The 21,460-nt window shown below is 54.4% G+C and overlaps 1 protein-coding gene across 2 annotated transcripts in view; it reads right to left on the bottom strand.

Annotated features, from left to right (window-relative positions):
* The window catches only part of VPS37C (VPS37C subunit of ESCRT-I), a 28,657-nt gene continuing 7,197 nt past the window's right edge, over positions 1-21,460 (bottom strand). For both annotated transcript variants that reach the window (XM_082659257.1, XM_082659258.1), the window contains 4 exons: positions 7,000-7,098; positions 3,815-3,986; positions 2,986-3,068; positions 1-2,192 (listed from right to left, as the gene is read on the bottom strand). In XM_082659257.1, coding sequence (XP_082515383.1) covers positions 1,503-2,192; positions 2,986-3,068; positions 3,815-3,986; positions 7,000-7,092 — 1,038 coding nt within the window. In that variant the 5' untranslated portion in view covers positions 7,093-7,098 and the 3' untranslated portion in view covers positions 1-1,502. The remainder of the gene's footprint in view (positions 2,193-2,985; positions 3,069-3,814; positions 3,987-6,999; positions 7,099-21,460) is intronic.

A 21,460-nucleotide genomic window follows, 5' to 3' on the forward strand; every position in this document is an offset into this window, starting at 1 on the left:
CTCATCAAAGTTTATTATGGCAACTAATTATATAATACAAACATACCAGCGATCGTTCATCCAGTTCAGAAGCACTCGAACCAACAGAGTCCCTTAGTGATTTCTCTGTATAAATAATTTATGAGAAGCAAGCACAGCTGGTCAGGGACCGACAGGGCTAATCGAGCATCTCGTCACACGCACCCACTGATGGCACGCAGGCCGGGGAGGGGGGCAGGCACCAGAAGGTCGAGTTTCCTCGTTGGCCCCCAGCACCCCAGGCCCACCAGATGCTGGGTACTTGAGTAGTGGACAAGTCAAGGCACATATGACTTCCTAACAGATAGCAGCTCCAGAGTCCGCCCTTGAGACCTGGTTCATGTCTGCAGCAACCAAGGTAATGCTTTGCTCATCACACCCCCCTTTGGTCTACTGTCGTTTTTATTACTCAATGCACTGAAAATCCCCAACGTGCTGGGGGCTGCATGTGGCTCAGAGTCACAATCCCTGCCCTATAGGTTCTGAAGACGAGGGAGATGCAAAGAAACGACTCTGATGCAGTGATGGAGTTTTACAAAGCACCACGTGGGAAGAAACTGTTAGGGTATCTTTTGATGTCTCTCTCAGGAGGGCTTTTGGGGGTGGGGAAGAGTTACATCAGGCAGCCAAAGGAAGGGGATGAAGTGAGGGCTGCTGTGAACGAGACTCAAGGCACTAAGGGAGCAGACGGACGGGGTGGGCCTCAGAAGTCAACCGGAAGCAGGGGACGCCAGACAAGAGAGGTGGCCGGGGAGGTGACTCGGCCCTCCACTCCTAAATGAGCTCCCGAAGTGGCTGCAGTCTCCTGGGCCTCCTCCAGCCAGACGGTCCGAGGCAGCCCCCGGATCCTCCAACCAGGGAGAGCAAGGGCTGGGGTCCGCCTCCACAATCCCCGGCCCGCTCACTGCACTGGCTCTGCTGCTGTCGTTCAAACCAGCACACAGGACAGGCTCAACTGACATCAGCCTGTCGGAGTTCAATTATGGTTTTGCGTGACTTAGAAATCATTAAGTGTTTTTCCTAACTCTGTTCTCTCTCCCTGATCCAACCCTGCCATGGTGCGTGGGGCAGGCCATCCTTGAATGGACCCAAGACGCACAGAGAGCTGCATCCCTTAGCGTGGGTACCTCGGTCGAACGTGCCAAATCCCAGAGGAGAGGGAGGGGGTGAGCAGCCCACAGAGAGGACCGAACGCCCTGCCTGGTGAGAACCAGGAAAGCCAAAGGCAGCCACCGAAAGCAGGCGCGCCCTTCCCCCAGGAGGCCAGCAAGCACTGGGGCCGTCCGGCACAGCCAAGCCAGTCACACTGCCCGGGGCCTTGCCAGGCCTGTGTGCTCCCAGCCACGTCCCTCCAGGCCCCCACGCATGACACAAGTCCACGGGGAGCCAACTCCACTTCCAGTTGACCCTCGAATCTCGGCGGGGGGCGGCCAAAGGTTGTGGTACAGGTGGAAGTAGGGAAGGGCCAAGGGCCAGGACCGCGCCTAATACCCAGGCCAGGCAGGACCCTGAGGCAGTGGAAACCCATAGGGAGGGGCAGGCCCAGGGGGATAGGGCGACTGAAGGGGGCCTGAGGGCTGGGGCTGCGTGGGGTACGGAGGTTTTCCTCCTGTTGAGAGGTAGGGGGGCTGTTGAGGATAACCAGGACCGGGGACCCGGCCCCCCGCCACGGGGTACCCAGGGCCGGAGGCACAAGTGGGGGCCACGGGATAGGCCGGCCGGGGCGGCGTGCTCCTCTGTGGGGACCAGGAGTAGCCCGCGGCAGCCCTGGGTCCTGGCTGGGCTGATGGGTACGGGGGACCCAAAGGCCTGCTGTAGGAAAAAGAGGGCTGGGACACCACAGGGAACGGGGCCGGCGGGAGCGCCCCTTGGGCGGTGGGGCCCACGGGCAAGCCTGGAGAGGGGCTGTAGGGCAACGGGTAGGGAGGGGCCTCCGGAGCCTGCTGATCTTCAGCGACAGGGGGCGTCGCCTGGGGGCCCGGGAGAGACGGGGGAGGTGGGCGGGGAGGAGGGGCGTCCCCAGCCAGCTCCGGGGAGGCCCTGGGCTTCCTCATCACATCCTGGAGCTTCTCCACGCGAACCCGACGCAGATGGGACAGCATCCTCATGGAGGAGAAGTCCTCCAGAAACGTGTCCAAGGGCACCTCGCCCTCCAGGAACTTCTCAGCCATGGCCTGGAAGACATAAGCTCCAGTGGCAACAGGGGTCTGCCGGGATCGAGGCCACCTGAATACCCCCGGGTCAGAGGTCAGCTGCGACCCTCCCACCCCAGCCAGGCTCAGGAGCTGCCTGTCTTCTCTGGCCCGCCCCCCGCTTTGGGAATTTCTCTCTATGGCCCTTCTCACTGCTGATATATTATACAAGCGTGTGTTTATTTATTCTGTCTCCCTCACCATCAGCCCCCAGAGGGCGGGGACCACCTGTCATGGCCACCGCCGTCCCCACCCCGGCATCGTGCCAGGCTCACAGCAGCTGCTACACGGTGTCGACTGGCCACATGGACACTGGCCCCCTGGTCACTAGCACAGCCCAGCCCAGGGGCTGTGGGACCGGGGAGCATCTTCCACCCAGAGCATGGACATGTGGAGAGAGCCAGTCTGCCCACAGAGAGTGAAGAGAGGCCCAGAGGGAAGCAGAGGAGAGAGACCCGGCAGCCCCAGGAGTGGGGAGGGGCTGGGGGCCTGGCTTCAGCCCTGGAGGGCTCCTACTGCACTGCCCTCCCACCCAGGCCTGCCAGCTGCCCCGCGGCTGTGCTGTCTGTCGCCCATTTCTGCTTCAGCCAGTGATGTTGGGTTCCTGTTCTCTGCACCCAAAAGGGCCTCCACTGGGACTCCGGTGGAGGGGCCATGCACCGCTGCCGTGACTAAAGCCCTGGCCCCACGCCCTGCGGACACTGGTGCTCAGGACGAGGGCTCCTGCTGCAGGGGCAACTGTTCAAGGAAGAGGGGGTGTCAACGGCCAGCTCACCTCAGACTCTTCTTCAATCTTCATGCTTTCTACCTGCAGAAGGTCCAGCAAGGCCCCTAGCTGCAGTGCTGAAGAAAATTTCTCTGGAAGGAAGGGCAGAAAGGTTGACATTTCAAAAGTGCCTCTGGATTCCGTGGTGGCGGCCAAGGTTTCTGCAAGGCTCTCTGAGGGTCCTGCGTGCTGGGGGCCCAGCCAACGCCCTGGGGTCCGCGGCAGAGCCACTTTCGGTCGGTTCCCTTCCTGAGCAGAGAGGAGCTCAGCTGAGCCCCTCCACGCCAGCCCAGGAAGCAAGAGACCTCAGGCTTTGGAGCCCACCCTCCCCACCCCCCAATCCTGTTCTTCCTCTCAGGGAGTTACTTCATCTGCCTGAGCGTGAAGTCCCCCACCTTCAGGACCAGGACAGCCCCTCACCTTCACAGACGGCAGGTTGGGACACAGAGAGCCCGGACCAGCTCCACAAATCACCAGAGCGGGGCTGGCTGAGTGGCCAGCAGCAGCCCAGGACGCATGCTCTCTGGATTCAAATCCCAACTCCGCCTCTACGTAGCTGTGGAGCCCTAGCCACGTTCCTGCATCTCCCTGAGCCTCACTCCTCTCATCTATGACACGAGAATGATGACAGTACCTACCCTCAGATGGCTGTTAAAGCACTTAGCCAGGGCTGGGGACATGGTGACCCACAGTGACTGCTGGCCCCTTCCTGTCCTGGGGAGGGAGAGGGACTCTGTCCTTCCACGTGACTCCAGCAGCTGCCCCAGCCCCACCAGGAACGGGGACCCTGAGTGGACAGAGGCGCCCCCGGTGCACACCCCCGGGGCCGGTCGCTCACCCAGCTTTGCCCTCTGCTCCTGGCACCGCTCCACCAGCTTCCGGAGCTCCTGGTACTTGTCCGAGAGGTTCGAGCGGCTGATCTCCAGCGGACCCTGGAACTCCAGGTTCTGCTCGGCCAGGCTCCGGTTGGTGGCCAGTGCCATTTCCCGCTCCAGCTGCAGGTCCTGGATCTACAGAGCAGGACACTTGACCGTGAGACCCACCACACCACCACTCAGCTCGCAGGGGGCTGGACCCGTCACTCACCATGGCGGGGCCGGGCAACACTCAGCCCCCAACTAGAGTCAGACAGACCCAGGTTCCGACTCTGAGCAAAGCACTCCAAACCAGACACCTCACCGAATCCTTAACCCCACAGCCTACGTGGTGGATGCATGCGAAGGGCCACAAGACGAGCGGGAGGAGACTCCCCCGTAGGCTGTGCAGAGCTCCAGGGAGGGGGGCGGAGAAAGTCAGAGCCTTCCTAGGAGGGAAGGGACCAAGTCCCAACCACCTGCCCCCGGGATTCAGAGTCAAGAGACCTCTGAGGTGCACTGATGTGGCCCAGACCTGACCACAGGCCAGACACGCAACGAAGCCCCCAAATAAAGTTAGTGTGAGGAGTGAGAACGCCAGGGCCAGCCCGTGACACCGACTCCAGAGGGACCTGTCCCTGCCTCCTCCACAGGTGTGTCCTACAGAGAAGCTGCTCAGATGAGCTAACACAGAGGCCCCCAAGAACCGCAGGGGAGTCCCCAGGACCAGCTGAGGACTCCCACCAGCACAGGCGACCCGTGGCCCCCGAGGCTCTGATGCCAACCTTTGCACCTGGATGTGCCCCACTGAAAGCACGCCCCCAAGCTGAGCAGCACTCTCTCCTCGTCCAGGTCTTTTGCTGTCACCAGCCGGTGAGGCGGCAGCCTCGGGAACCCTTCCCAGACCTGCTCTCACCTGAAGCCCTGTCCATTTGTCAGGGGGTCCTCTTTACTGACAGGAGGGCAGAGAGTCAGACCCACACCCCTGAGGGAACGGGGACGCCAGCAGCACCAGTGGCACCGGCACCTACAGCAGGGCTCAGGGCACAGCTTGGCAAGACCAGCTTCCACGCGGGAGCCACTGGGCAGCTTCTCCACCACGGTCGGCACATGGCGAGCCAAGCCTGACTGGCTCGTCCCCAGTCAGACGCAGGAAGGCCATGGGCGTCCTGGAGGAGGGGGCTTCCGGGGGCTGCCATCCTGCTGGTCCCCAGCCACAGGGCCTTGAGCGCTGCGCTCTGTGGTGGGCCTGGAGCCTGCTCCCCTGCTCCAGACTGGAAAGAGAGACGCCACGGCTACCAGAAGTCATGGGGCCTGGCCACGGCCTCTCAGGTCTGCCCCCACTCCTGGGCTGTCTGCCTTGCTGCCACCAATACCCTCTGGAACCACTGAGCAAGCACCCTGACTCAGGGACGCCCGCACTGCGGAGTTCCAGTCTCACTTTCATCAGCCGGGAGAGCTTTTCTTTTCTTATGTGTCTGACACAGAGCGGGGGGCCTGAAGCCCTCTGCTCAGCTGCCCCTTACGGGGCCCCAGATCCTCAGTGGACATGTCCTCTGTATACCTCCACTGCCTTTTCCCTGGATCTTAACCAGTAAATCTATGCCGTGTCATCTTCCCCTAAACCTGGTCCTACCCGTTTCTGCCCCCTTTCCCCAGAGCCTCCCCCAAATCTTTCTCCATTAGGGGTTCCCTAGGAAGCCCCTGATCGGTCAATAAGACAGTTCAAGCACCCCATCAGAAGACCCTGATAGTCACACTCTTCCACACGGAGAGAGGTCCCCTACTCTTTTCTCTCAGCAAAGTCCACATCCCAAACTCAAAGAGCTCCCATCTCCCCTCACAATCCCATGGTGACTCAATTACCATCTTATAGCCCGTGCTAGGAACCTAGTCCAAGGGGTTTTGAAAGTCTAGGGAGCTTGCCCTCCTTCATTTTTCCCTTGTCATCAGCAAAAATGGAAACACATTCCAAAGGCCAACCAACGAGCTTGGCATTATTTGTGTCCGTGTCTCCCAAGCATCGGGGGCGGAGGCGGCAGCGTGCAGAGCCGCGGACAGGCTGGACCGTGGGCACGTCCAGCTCTGTGGCCACGTCTGGTCACCTGACCTTTCCGACCTCGCAGGGGAGTCACGGGGTCAAGGCGCCGGAAAAGGCGGGGAGAGCCCTTTATAAAGTGTAAACCTCTGCACGTTCAGAAGGGTTGTTTTATTCCCGTGAGGACCACGATTAGGAAGTGAGACGGTTTGGTGTCTGTTATGATAGGGAAGGGATTAAACAGGAGATGAGCCTAATCCCAGCCCCAGAACGGCTCCTCCTGCAGACGCAGGGCCCGGCCAGGCGGTTGGGGAAAGGCGGTTACAAAACGGTACCAGTGCTTTTAGAACCACCTCCAAATCCAGGCTGGAGCCACAGTGTGGGGGCTCCTGGGGCACGCGGGTCCCGGAAGGCACCAGGTGCCAGAGTTGGCGCGGGGGCCCTGGACTTCCTGGCACTGCACCCCCGCAACTCCCAGAGGGCCCAGGAACTAGACTGAGACCCCAGGGGCTCCTCTGCCTGGCCAGGGTGAAGGCCACAGAACAGGCAGATAAACTTGGCCCAAACCCCCAACAAGCCAGTGTCCTTAAGAAGGGCCTCAGGGCTGGGACGAATTGGGAGACTGGGACTGACGTATACACACCACTATGTATAAAATAGATAACTAGGGGCTTTCCTGGTGGCGCAGTGGTTGAGAGTCCGCCTGCCGATGCAGGGGACATGGGTTCGTGCCCCGGTCCGGGAAGATCCCACATGCCGTGGAGCGGCTGGGCCCGTGAGCCATGGCCGCTGAGCCTGCGCGTCCGGAGCCTGTGCTCCGCAACGGGAGAGGCTGCAACGGTGAGAGGCCCGCGTACCGCAAAAAAAAAAAAAAGATAACTAATGAGAACCTACTGTATATCACAGGGAATTCTACTCAATGCTTTGTGGTGACCTAAACGGGAAGGAAATCCAAAAAAGATGGGATATATGTCTATGTATAGCTGATTCACTTTGCTGTATAGCAGAAACTAACACAACATTGTAAAGCATTGTAAAAACTATACTCCAATAAAAATTAATAAAATTAAATTAAAAAAGAAGGGCCTCAGTCCCATCTGTATCCTTGGCCCCGTGACAGCCCTCCTCTACCTCAGGGAAGTCTTGGGCCAGCCGCTCGATGGCCGCCGGGTCATTCTGCATCTCCTCCAGCTCCTCCAGGGTCTTGTCTTTCAGGGTCTCCATCTTTCCCTGGGAGCAGAGAACGACACTGAAGTGAGGAAGGGACTGCTCAGGGGGAAGGGACCCCCAAGCCCATATTCATCGTCTGTCAAAGGACCAACTGGAGTTTCCCAATGATGCCTCCAGTCCACAGGGAGGACCAAGGAGGGTCAGAGTCCGGCCCCCCAACCACCCCCGTCCCCAGGGAGACCGAGAAGCTGCTCCTCCACCCAGACCACGAACAGCAGGCTACAAGGAGGCACTGGGCGGTCAGAGGCAAAACCATGATTCCTGGCAGTGCCAGATGAAGCTCCCCAAGGAGCAGACAGGAGAGGCAGGAGGAGGGAGGCTGACAGCCAGGGGCAGAGACTAAACTTGGCCCAAGGCCGCCTGTGAGCCCTGAGGCCAGCACACACTCTGGGAGGTGTCCACTCCTGCCTGAACCCTAAATACACCCACCCTCCACATGGGGGCTTTGCTGGCTTTAACACCACAGGCTCAGGAGCCTCCCTGCCGGTTATGTTTAGCGTGCACCAACCACCTTGGGTTTCCCTCAAGCATTCTCTGCAACAGCCATCCACTCCACGTGCCACAAAAACAGACTGTCAAAACTTCCCTGGTGGCGCAGTGGTTAAGAATCCGCCTGCCAACGCAGGGGACACGGGTTCGAACCCTGGTCCAGGAAGATCCCACATGCCACAGAGCAACTAAGCCTGCGCGCCACAACTACTGAGCCTGCGCACCTAGAGCCCGTGCTCCATGACAAGAGAAGCCACGGCAATGAGAAGCCCGTGCACCGCAACAAAGAGTAGCCCTCGCTCGCCACAACTAGAGAAAGGCCCGTGCGCAGCAATGAAGACCCGATGCAGCCAAAAATAAATAAATAAATTTATTTTTAAAAAACCAGACTGTCACATGCGTGCCCTTGTCAGAGAAGGACAAAAAAATCACCACCAAGTTGGCCCTACAGCCACCAGAAGGAAAAGAAATCGACCGACCTGAATGGGACGCCTGCTTTGACAGAAGACCTGGTTTCAGCAGTCCTCTCCCTGTCGCTCTGCCCAGAGGAACATCGATTGATGTCTGTGTGACACAGGGGTCACAAGCAGGCCCCAGGATGGAGCCCCAGCGAGAAGAGGAAGCACCAGGACTCGTTTCCCTTCTACTGACAGGATCTTCTCCTTTCATGCTTTTATCTTTTCTAGATGTGTGTCTTATAGTCCTCATTTCTCATCACAGAGGCTCTGTCAATCTTCCGAAGATGCCAACACTACAGAAACCTGGAGCCCCCACCCCTGGCGCCAGGGCTCAGCGGGAGTGACGACTGGGCCGAGGGGCCACCGTGGAATCGAGGCCCAGGGTTATGACTGTGCAGCCAGAGGTGAGCTCCAGGCCTGCTTCCTCGTCTGGACTAGTAAGGGAAGGCATCTCCCAGGGCGGCAGAAAGATAAAGGAGAAACCAATAAACAGAGACCACACGACCCCATTTGTCAGGAGGGTCCGGGTTTACCCCTCATGTCCCGGTGTAGCTATAAAAGGTGCCCCTTTTCACGCTCAAAAGTGTCCCAGGACTTCCCTGGTGGTCCAGTGGTTAAGACTCCTCGCTTCCACTGCTGGGGGTGTGAGTTCAATCTCTGGTTGGGGAACAAAGATCCCACCTACCGCACGGCATGGCCAAAAAAAATAAAATAAAAAGTGTCCCGGTTTAGACACAAATTCCATGGTCACCCTACTGATAAAGAGCTACCCAAACAGGGTCACCCCCACTTTCTTTTACCTACTGAGGGCTGAATGTCGCCCCCCAACCTCCAAGACAAGGAATGCCAAGCTTCGATGGGCACCTAAACCTGGGGGGACACTTGCTGAGAATGCAGGTGCCCCAGCCCCACCCTCAGAGCCCTGTGTTGTAGGCCAGAGTTGGGCCCAGAAATCCAGAAGCTCTCCCAGAGACGCCGATGCAGCTGATCCGGGGCCAGATTCTGAGAAAGACGACAGCTCGCTGCTAGTCATGTGAAACGGAGGCCACTGGTTACTGAGCATCGCAGCGTGAGTTTTACACGTGCTGTCTCTCCTACTCCTGCGAGGGGGCAGCACCGTCCCACTGGCAGGTGGGGATCAGAAAGGTTACAAATGGCAGAGTCAAAATTCTGCACTCTGTCTACACCTCACTCTGCTGCTCCCAAAACCCTTGGGCTAAAGGTTGGGTCAGAGGCACGGCAGACTGCAGGGGCCTGGGGAAGGAGCAGAAATGGGGAGGCCCACCCTATTACACTGCAAACCCAGTGAGTCCACCACGAGTTGGACACACAGGAGGAACGGAGAAACATTCTGAAGACCTGGAACATCAGGGGCCTGGACTCGATCAGACTCACCTCATCTGAGTCCTGGGCCCTGCCACTTGCCATTGTGGGGCCCTGCACGGTGGACCCACCCTGAGCCTCAGCCTCCTCATCTGTAAAATGGGTTCGTGCCACAGTCGACACAGGCAAAGCTCTGGCCAGCGTGAGGCCTGGCCTAGAACAATGCTGGCAAAAGGATCCAACACCACAGAAGTCACTGATTTGTTACTGAGGCCTCCAACACAGCCCAAACTTGCTGGGCCTCAACGGCACCCATCCTGGCTCCACCCAGAGCGGGATCTGCCACAGAAGGGTGTCTGCTCCTTCCCACAGTCAGGGCTGAGCACAGAGACACCCCTGGACTGAGGATGGAAGCTCCAGGGTGGGCAGCTGGCTGGCCGCACACAAACGGCACCATCAGCAGTGCCATCCGCGAGGGCCCCAGGAGGTCCAGACGTGCCCACCACACACCCAGTGGGAGAGCCCCACATAGAGCCGCAGTTCCCCAGGACGGGCCCCAACTCTCCCCAACCATTTACCACATCCATGCTGGATGAGACCACCTTTAAGGCAGCGCAACCTCGAGAGCCAAAGGCACACCTTTTGGTCTTAGGACACCTGTCATTCCTAACATTACGGAGGACCCCAAAGAGTTTTCATTTCTGTGGATTTTAGCTATTGATATATGTATCGAAATTAAAAGTGAGAGATTTTTAAAACACAGTATGAAAGCACACACACCAGCCATCAGAAGGATGTCGTGTCGTGAACCCTCTGAAAACTCCCCTTGTACTCATTTGAGAAAGAGAGTAAAAAGGAAAATAACATCTTAGGTTGTGGAAACTGTTCTGACCTCATAGGTGGCCAGACAGGGTCTCAGAGATACACCCCCAGGGGTCCCTGGAACACACTTTGAGAACCACTGGCCTAGATGTTAGGAGAATGGACTCTGGAGCCAGACTGCCTGGATTTGAAGCCTGGTTCTGCCACTTACTAGCTGTGTTATTTAATCTGTTTGTGCCTCAGTTTCTCCACCTGTAAAATGGCAGTACCTGGAACGCAGTGAGCACTACGTAGGTCTTTGCCATTACCAGGACCCTCAAACCCACGTTACACAGTGAGTCTCGCTATTATCCAACCTCACAGATGAGGCCCTGAGAGGTGCCCAAAGTCACCAGGCCAGGAATTGGCAGTGCCTTAACTAGTCCAGGAAGCTTCTCAGCTTCCTTCCTTCCTTCCTTCCTTTCCAGTTTTATTGAGATATAATTGACACACGGCACTGTATGAGTTTAAGGTGTACAGCATAATGATTTGACTTGCATACATCATGAAACGATGACCATCCATTACCTCCTACAGATATAAAATTTTAAAAATAGGAAAAAAATTTGTGTGTGTGATGAGAACTCTTAGGATTTTCTCTCAACAACTTTCATATATAACATACAGTGCTAATTATACTTATGTTGCCTCTATTATAAATTACATTTTTATAAGTGAAAATCTATAAAATTGTTATAAATTATATTTATCATGATCTATTTATCATCCCTAGTACTTACTTATCTTACAATGGGAAGTCTGTGCTTTGTGTCTGCCTTCATTCAATTCCCCCTCCCCCACCCCCTGCCTCTAGTAACCACGAATCTCTTTTTCTATGAGTTTATTTGTATGTTTGTTTGTTTTTGAATATAACTGACCTACAACACTGTTAGTCCTATTACACAACATAGTAATTCATTTCCGTGCATTTCAAAAAGATCAACAGGGTAAGTCTAGTTACACTCAGTCACCATACAAAGATATTACTTAGTTATTGACTATATTCCCCACACTGTACATCTGATACTCGTTGACTCATTTATTTTGCAACTGCAAGTCTGTACCTCTTAGTCTCCCTCACCTATTTCTCTCCTCCCCACAACACACCCCCGCCTCTGGTAACCACCTGTTTGTTCTCCGTATCTATATCTCTGTTTCTGTTTTGCTATGCCTGTTCATTTGTTTTTTAGATTCCACACGTAAGTGAAATCATACAGTATTTGTCTTTCTCTGCCTGACTTATTTCACTCCGCATAATAATTTAACTAATTTAATTTTTAATGAAGTTTTCCTTTTTACTGAGCTACCTGTGTCCAGCTAGCTTAGCATCTGTTGTCCTCTTGCCCCTTCCTCTCTGAGGGCACTCAGGCGGGTGTAGCCTCATCTGACAGAGGAAAAGCAGAGACCCCAGAGAGGAAGGGATTTGTCAACGAGTCCCTGCAGAGGCAGGATGAGAATCGGGGGCTCAATCCCCCTGTGCCGTTTCTACCAAGTCTCCGCCAGGACCCCACATGCACTACCGTTCAGATGCCTACGCCCTGACATTGAGCGCCACCACGTGAGGCCACCACAGTGTCCAGACTGACCAGCAGAACGTGGGGGCTACGGTCTGGAGAGGACAGCCCAAGCTCTGCCCCCTGCACAGGGAGATCCGTACGACGAGCACACCCGCCACGTCAGGCTCCGAGCAGACCAGGAGAGCCGCGCTGCACGCCGGCCGTGGCAGGGAGAGGCCGAGGCAGGGAGAGGCCGAGGGGGTCTACGCTGGGCCTCTCAGCCCAGAAGGCCCAGGGAGCTCATCTGACTGCACAGGAGGTGCTCATGTAGGACCCACCCTGCAGCCCCGAGGGGTCTGGCTTCCAGACGGGCTTGCCTTCACTAGCCACTTCCCCCCCGCCCCCGCAAAAGGGAAATGTTTTGATTAAAGTCACCAAAAAAAAATCTTTATAAAACTTTCAAGTATTTTACAACATACTGAATTGTACTAATGGGGCTGACCAAAGGGTAGTACTGATGCCTCTATGTGTCCCGTGTGCACGTCCATCCTTCTTGAACTTGTAGTGCACGTGGGCGTCCGCAGGTGAGTCTGAGAAGACAAAGCCGCCCAGCCTTCCCCCTGGGCCTGAGAGTCCCAGGTCACACAAAGTCCCTGATGTTGCTGAAACCTGTGTGAGGCTGCTGCTTCCACAAGGACAGGAGCAGAGGCAAGGATGTAACTCATCAAAGTCTGGTAATAAGTCACTGTAGATATTTAGCAAGAAAGGAGACTTTCCTGTGTTCAATAAAGAATGGTGGCCAATCAAGAAATAAATAAGCAAGGGAGCACCCCAGGTGATTCCAGGGTGTCCTGAAGTGTGTGACCCCCTGTACCACTACACACGGCCCCCTGAGATGCCTTCCCCTCCAACCACCGGCCCAAATGATAACGTTCCTCTGCCAGCTGAAGCCCCACACCTGGTTCTGTTTGATGGCTTTAAACTTCTCGTGGTGGGACTTCCCTGGTGGTCCAGTGGTTAAGAATCGGTCTTGCAATGCAGGGGATGACAGTTTGATCCCTGGTCCGGAAACTAAGATCCCACATGCTGCGGGGCAACTAAGCCCGTGCACCACAATGAAAGATCCCACAAGCCGCAACGAAGACCAGACACAGCCAAAAAATAAATAAATACATAAATATTTTTTTTTAAAAAAGAAAGAAAAGAAACAAACTGTTGCTTAGAAAAAAATAAACTCCTCGCGGCAAAAATCCCTGAAACATCTATCTACCTGGTGATCTGGACAATCATGTGTCTTTTAGACAGCAAGAACTCACCCCAAAAGGGCAAGGAATGAAACCCACAGCTCCCCTAATTAGACCACGATCTCCCTGGATCAGGCCCCCTGGCCAGGGAAGAGGATTCCATTCTGCTGGTATGCGCCAAAGCCTTGAACCTGGCATTCCTCACCCTTCGGGGATGACTATCTCTGCCATTCCCTGATTGGGAAAGAGCGCTACTCTCAAATACAGAAAGAAGAAAGACCATCTCAGCCCTGTGGTCATAAAAAGCCTCTCTCCTGTGTCAATTCCCTTTCATTGCAGACTTCAAAGCAGGCCATGCATGTTTGAAATGCCTCAAGAACTTCAGGTATGAAATACCTTCATTTCATGCAGGTCATTAGAATGAACTCTCGAGGTCAGCCTGCATATTCCGAAGTCCTCGATACTACTGGAAGCGGACCTCTTTCCATATAGCGAGTTTTCAGGTGAAATGTACTCGGCCATAGTGGGCTGTGGGCTGTAGTGCTTTTCTTCTTATTCCACCTTTTCTGGTTTCTAACTCAACATCCCTCTCAATTCTACGATGCCCATTTCACAGTTGGTGAAATTAAGGTAGAGTGGCATGTAACTTGCCTATGGAGACAAGAGAGGGAACACCAGAGCTAGGAGCCCTGACCCGGCCACTGCTCCTTCCGCCAGGCTCTGCCCACCCAGCCACCTCCACTCACACCGCTCCACGAGAGGCTGCTGGCATGTGGAAGAGCCACCCGTCCCCATTTCTTCTGGAATAGGTGTGCTCAGGATCCCGCACCCAAATGGGCCCCACTCAATTTTCCTTACTTGTCAAATGGGACCCTGATGGTCCCACAGCTCAAAGCCCTCTTTGCAAACTCTCCCATTAATTTATATAATCAGCCTAGTAAGTAAAGTGAACACAGGGCATAATCACCCCTACTTCAGCGATGAAATGAAAGCCAGAGAGAAACAGTAAGGGTATTGCCCAAGGTCCTATAAACGGCTGTATTGCCCAAGGTCCTACAAACTGCTGGGGTCGAACGACCGGAGGCCAGCGTCCCTTCCCATCTCCGGTATTTTGATTTCACAAATGACACAGGGGAGCGATGAGGGTAGAATTTCGTTATAAGGTCATCCAAGATGCAGAGATTACAAACCCGTGCAAGTCACGGATCGCCTGGGCCCTCCTCGGCGCCTGCCTCCCGGGTGGAGGTGGCTCACATCTGTGCCCGCTGACAACATCTCAGGCCCGAGGAGCGGGCAAGTTCCATCTTACAAGATTTATCACAGCACTGTCCACCCCTGGACGTTACCGGTGCCTTTCTTTCAGAAGTTCACAGACATCACCTGATCCTGCGTCACCCAAGGATGAGGCCCGAGGCTGAGAGCAACAAGCACTTCTCATAATTTGAAAAACAGGTTGGGGGGCTGGGGGCGGTGAGAACAGGACAATATTCTGCCCAAGGCCCATAAAGGAGGTGCCCCCAAAGTCTGGGCATCTGTTGCCATCAGTGTTCTGCTTCTGGATCATCCAAGGTGGCAGAAAAAATCCAAACCAGAGCTTCTAAAAGTGGCCACGACCACCAGGGATGCCACCAAGTATAGAGAACTGGGGGGTTACTGCGAAGCTATTTAGGGACGCAGGGTCCATACACTTTTGTTTCTGGAGGCCTGACAAGTCCAACGACCTCAGCCCTGGGCACTCAGGCCCTGAGCTAGATCCCTTCCCAGTTACCACGGTGCCCAGGAGGATGATGGGTACTTCTCGGGTGGTACCCGAGGTCTGTCCCAGGGGAGAAGAGTTGAAGTGAGGAGAGGCAAGCCCCTTGAAGGCAAGGAGAATTCTCGTTCACCTTTGTATTTCCAGGGCCCGGCAGAGACCGGCACACAGACAGCGCAGGGAAATGCTTACAGAAAAACAGCCAGAGGCAGGGAGAGAACGAGGCAGTCAGCTGGTGGGCAAGACACAGGGACTTGAGGACAGGGCTGCTTCTACTGTTTCAGTCTTCATTCATTTCTTCCTGCTTCACTGAATAAACATTTAATGAGCAATTACTATATACCAAGAACAGGACAAGGCCCCAGATAAAGGGAGGAAGGGTAAATAGGAGCAGAGGGATGGAAATAAATATTTACTGACTTCTGACTATGTGCCAGACACAGCCTTATGTAAAAACTGATGCTAGCTCTCTACGAACTCAGTTTGGTTTCAAAAAATGAAACACTTCACAACAAATCATGGTGAATCCAGGTGAGAGCAGAGTGAGAAGTGGGAAGGGGGTCAGCTCGGAGGGCTGGGGGCGTGAGAAGCCCACAGGTCCTCATCGCTGGAGCCATTCGTGCTGGGACAGGAATCAGAAGGTCGGGGGCAGGTGACAGCCGGGCCGTCGTGGGAGCTACTGCAGATGCTCAAGGCCGGAGACGGGGTGAGGACAGCTGAGAAGGGGAGGCAGCTGCACGGCATGCACAGGTATAGCGACGACAGCTCTTTGCGGGGCGACACCACCCACTCTAAGGAGATGAGACCGGGACGAGGTGGGAAACGAGCAGGTGTTAATCTGCATTCCCTCCACCAAGAAGAGAAAATGCATCACCGTTTCCTAACAACCCCTGGGAAAAAAACTTGCTTTTCTTTTTTTTTATTTATTAATTTTTACTGGCGTACAGTTGCTTTACAATGTTGTTAGTTTCTGCTGTACAGCAAAGCGAATCAGTTATACGTAGACACATATCCCCTCTTTTTGAGATTTCCTTCCCATTTCTTTTTCTTTTCCTTTCCTTCTTTCTTTCCTTCTTTCTCTTCCTCTTTCTTTTCTTCCTTCCTTCCTACCTTTCTTTTGTCTCCTCTGCAGCTTTCACCTCCACAGAGGTCACAAACCCAGATGCCCACACAGGCCAGGGAGGCATGTCAGACACCGTGTCTCCTGAAAGCACGGGCACCTCCTGCAGGTAGGAGGGGGGGTCCAGCGTTGCCAGACCTGCCGGGTCTCCAAGGGAGGCTAGAAATCCAGATCACTGCGACATCGCCCCACCTTTAAATTTCAGTCACCAATTCAAAGTTGTAACAAACACAGGGTGGGCTGTGGTTTGTCACCTGAAATCAACACCATACCCTCCATGAGAGACACATGCGAGGAGGAGAGATTCTACAGGAGGGGTGGGGGGAGGTGACAGACATTTCGCAGGTGTCCTGGAGCCCACCTTCTGTCACAGAGCACTGTGCAGGGCCTGACATAGCTAGAGCAGCGCCAGCCAGAACCAAGGAGGCAGCTTCCAGGTGCAGCCCCTGGGCCTTGGGAAGCCACACGCCGCTGGGAGGGGACGCGAAGTCTCCAGCCACCGGCCCCTGCTGCTCGCGTCTCTTGGCCTCGACTTCTTTCCACTACCCTATCTTGACGAAATCGAGCTCCACATACCTCGGACACGGCGAACACGATCTAGTGGAAGATAGTGAGGCCCAGAGGCGACTACACTACCCCTAGTGGATCCAGGCCAGAGCCGTGCCATTCCTCACCACTCCCCGAGGGGGAGGCTGCACAATGTCCCGGTGGGGAGAGGATGCTGGCGAGCGCTCACCTCAGGACAGCCCCCCAGATCTGACCTCAACAGGTGGAAAAGAAAGCAAGGTACTGACGGCTCTTGCTCAACAGGGATCTATCCCAGACTGTTCAGCTCAACAACAAATAGTTTCAACTGATATCAGATCCTATGCAAGGATAAACTCAGAAAAAAAAAAAAAAGAAAGAAAGTAAAGACTGAAAGCAAAACGCAGCATTTTCTAAGTGTGAGGGTGCTCAGATCAGAGTTAAGGTGTGCCAGTCCTAGAGATGCCTTGCAGCGCCCCTTGTCCCTTGCTTCTGCCTAAACAATTAGTGCCAGCTCTCTCCTGGCTGGGTGCAGAGTAGAAACGCACAGAATTTGAGGACTGATGCCCTGGGTTTGCGTTTTGGCTCCTCAGCTTTTTAGCTGTGTGACCTTGATCAAGTCCCTTAACTTCAGTTTCCTCATCGGGAAAATGGGCACCATGATGATAATCCCACCTTGGGGATCGCGTGTGTGCCTGGGACGAGCAAACGGCCCTGAGAGAGCTTTGCAAGCTCCTGCGCCCTAAACAAGTATTAATTATTCTGCCTCCTGGAGGGGGGGCAATCCGATGATTAGAGGCGACTCCTGACACCCCCGGGGCTCAATATTGAGTCAAGCAAAATGACCGCTACCTCTGAACCATGACACAGAACTGTGACTGAGCCAGGCGCTTCCATTTTCCTGACTCCACCAGGAGCTAAAGCACTGGCTCCAATTACTCCCTTCCTCTCAGTCACCAGCCAACCTCTCCTTGCCGGCTACTTCAAGCCTGGAATCACACTGCAAGGAGAGTTGCAAAGGCCTTTGGTTTCTTGTAAGTTTCCCACGTCTCCCTATGGTAGCATAAGAAGCTGTTACCATAGCAACCTGCACAGTTCAATCTGCACATGTTATAGGGAACTGGCCCCATCCCACCCCTCTCGTCAGAAACACCTGTGGGTGCCTCAGAAACCTTTCTAAGCCTGCTGCGTAATGAGGAAATACGTGTTGACCTGATCTATTTTTCTTTTCCCAGGATGATTCCAGCCACGCGATCAAGTAACCAGGCCTTCAGTCACCTAACTTCCCACAGGAGTTGATAAAAGCAAACCAACCAGCATGCGCTTCTCACCTGGCCCAAAGCACCGTCGAATTAACCTGCCGCAACAATCTGAAAAGTTGGTGTGTATGCTCCAGGAGGGAGACTTCTTTAGTTTTCATTCTTTCTAAGGAATTTCTGGGGTTGGGAGTCAGAGCTCCCTCCATAGCCCCCAATGCTGAACAGTTAAGACAGTGTGAAAAGCAGTGGAAAGAGTTCAGGGCTTGAGAGTCCAATATTCTGGATTCAAACCCCAGCTTGACCTTTTACTAGATACGTGACCTTGGGCAAGTTATTCAGCCTCCTAATTCTGCTTCTGATTGGTAGAATGGGACTATCTCTACCAACCTCATGGGCTGGTTATGAGGACTTAACAAGAAATAAACATGAAACCTTCTGGAGGTGCTAGGAAAACCACCAAGCAAGCGCTAGGTAGCATCAATTCATACATTCTCACACCTTTACAAAACTTATTGTTGTAAAATGCTGCCTGACAACCCTGCCAGGCACCCAGTTAGGCTCGTGGGGGAGGACTCTGAAAGAACAGGTCCCAGAGGGAAGCAGAGGGTGTGGCTTTCTGAAACGGGCTCCACACCAATCTGAACGAAGGTCCACGAATATAAAGGGGGCCCATCTACAGGAGGGATGTACGATCTCTCAGGACAAGGTTTTTGGAAGGACAGTATCATCTTTACATTGATATTTACATGAGCGAATCCTCCTTGCGTTCACTGAATAACTCCATCTGACACCTCTTTTCCCAGAGGCAGGCCCCCAAGTGAGAAGACCCAGGAATGATGAGCTGTTTACTGGGCCAAGTGCAGGGGGCACTTTTTTCTCCTCAAACTAGACTCCCCTCCCAACCTCCACTTCCATCAGCATCCTCCAGCTTCTCACCCTAACTTCTAACTCTCCAGGCCGTCTTCCTCACCTCTGACGTCCACCACCAGGTTTTATCTAGTCGCTGTTCCAATGTCTTTTAGGTGCCTCCATCCCGGCCCTTCCACAAACTCCAAGTGGGTCTCCCCACCTCTAATATGCCAGGCACCTCTGGATTCATTGTTTTTAAAACACTGCTTCCACCTCCCTCCAACCTTCCCTGAAGCTAGCCATCTCTTCCCTCCTTCCCTCCCTCCCTCTTCTGCTTATCTCCCCCCACCCTGACCCTCCAGCTGGGAGCCATCTAAGCACAGCCTGCCATGCTGTCAGGACGTGCCACCGCCATCCTCTTTTCCCACTTGCCTGGTGTGCCCACTCCTGTTGTTTTCCGAAACTTTTTCAAACCCCCAGCGCACGGAACAGATCACAGAGACCATGCTCTGGGCGAAGGGGCAGGGGGAGTGCCCTACTCTCCCAGCTCAGTCTTCCCCTTGACCTCAAGGGGGCCCCCGAGGCACCTTGCCAGAAGGCAGCTGGAAAATCACTGCCCTAACCCCTCACCCCTGCTAATCCCAACACTCCCCGCCCCACACCCTCCCCAAGCCCCCCTCCTCCAGCAGTGATGCCTCACCAGCAGGGCGAAGGGGGAGGGAAGGAGGGCTCTGCGTAGTAAATGCTACGTGGACTCACAGAGCACAGGGCAGGACGAGTCTTTGGGAGACAAGCAAGAAAGGGCAAAGGCAGCTTACTTAATCTCTCCATACGTCGGTCTCGTCAGTAACAGAGGACTTTTATAAGGATGAAATGAGTTAGTGCCCAGGAAGTCTAATGCCCGGCTCTCAGGCTGGGCTCAATAAAGGGTCATGATTCTCATCACCATGGCTAAGCTCACACACTCAGCCCATTCCTACCTCTGCAACTCAAGCCCCTCCCACGTGGACACTAAGGACAGAAAACTTAAGATTCCTCCAGAGACCACATCAGTCAACAGAGCGACGGAACTCAGATGGCTGGATGTAACTCTGATCAACAGCATTCAGCTTCAATCAAGACGATGGCCAAGAAACAGGTCATCTAACAAGCAGCCTGTTCCTGAAACTTCCTGACAGTAAAGCACAACCCGGCCACGCAGAGAAGCGTCCTCGTTGTCTGGTCCCTGGCTCTGACTTGAGAAGAAAACCATCCTCAGCTTCTTCCCACTGAACTTCCATCTGTTTCTCCTCCATCCCAACTGTTGAGGTGACTCAGAAGGGATCTCACACTGCAGCTGTCAGTCCTCCACCCCACCCCACGCTTTCTAATCTGCAGATCAAGCTGACCACATAGGTTCAACCATCCTTAAGGAAGGATCAAGATTAAGGTCAAGCCAAAGACACACTCAGGACAAATAACAGGAGTCTGTACGGGGTCACTCAAGCGTGTCTGTTCAAAGTCCGAGATGATGAGACTCTGTTTTCTTGCTGATCTGGGGCCATCCTAGGCTAGTATAAAGTGGGGCAGCTCCGGACCCTACCCCTGCCAGCGATGCCTGACCCTACGAACTTCTGGCTCCAGCAGAGGCAGGCAGGTGTGTTGGGGGCAACAGTGTAGCCACAGAAAAAGAGAAACCAGGCCTGAGCCTCCTCAGATCTACTCTGGACTCAGGCAGGAATCTATACAAAGGCTATCGTCAAACAGGCTAGAGGTGGCAATGCCGTACCAGCGGCCGCACTCAGCTCTGGACTCGTTTCCATCCTGGTGCAGAACGTCCACCACAAGCCAGCCTCCCCAGCAGCTGCCTGCCTGGTTCTAGCAGACTCAGCCCTCTCCAGCCCTCTTCCACATCCCCCAGTAACCTCCAGAGAATGCAGTCGATCAGAGCTCTTGCACCCTGCTGAAAACTTTTTTTAAAAAAAACCCAGTGTTTGGGACTTCACTGGCGGTCCAGTGGTTAAGAATCCACCTTCCAATGCAGGGGACATGGGTCCAATTCCTGGTCAGGGAACTAAGATCCCACATGCCACTGGGCAAACAAGCCCACGCACCGCAACTGAGCTCACATGCCTCAACTACAGAGCCTATGTGCTCTGGAGCCCACGCACCACAACCAAAGAGGAGCCCGCGCGCCCCAACGAAGAGCCCATGCCGCAACGAAAGATCCCGCGTGCTGCAACTAAGACCTGGTGAAGCCAAAAAACAAACAAACAAAAAAAAACCAGTGTTTAGGATCATGTTCAAAATCTTGTGCTCCTTGGCTTGGCCTACAAGGCCCTGCACCAGCAGACCCCGAGCCTCTCCTTCCAGCTAGACCTCCCTCCTCTCCCCCACAGGCTGCAGACTTCATCCTGACTCTCTGTTCTACCTATTCCCAGAACGAACAACATGCTTCCAATCACCTGACAAGTATTCCACATCTATAAAGATCAATACAACAAGGATCCTGCCCTCTGGGAGTTCCCAGCTCTGCTGCCCTGCCTTTGCTCTTACAATTCCCTCTGCCTAAAATTTCTTTCCTACACCTTCTCTAATTTGAAAATGCCTGCTGATCCTTCACCATCAGCTCTCTGGGAAGCATTCCTTGCTCCTTCTCCCAAAGACTTCGTCCTGCCCTCCCATTGTGCCCTGTAAGTACCACACAGCAATTACTACCTAGGAATCAGCATGTTTCTCCAGCAAGACTGGGAGCTCCCCAAGGGCCCAGTGCACGTCTCACTCATGTCTGCATCCCAGCACCGAGGTCAATGCCTAGCACACACAAGGTGCTCAGCAAGTGCTGACTGCACGGGAACCTCCACTTTTTGGCAAACTTAGAGCAACAGGGACCAGATTTACTCTCCTGCCTCAAACAACTACAAACGAGAAAAGATAAATGAAACAACAGTTTTCAGACATTGGATATCTAGCAGCAGAGGATGGATTCCTGGGTGGGAGCGGGGG

This window comes from Grampus griseus (assembly GCF_964374135.1).
Source record: "Grampus griseus genome assembly, chromosome: 8".
NCBI lineage: Eukaryota > Metazoa > Chordata > Mammalia > Artiodactyla > Delphinidae > Grampus > Grampus griseus.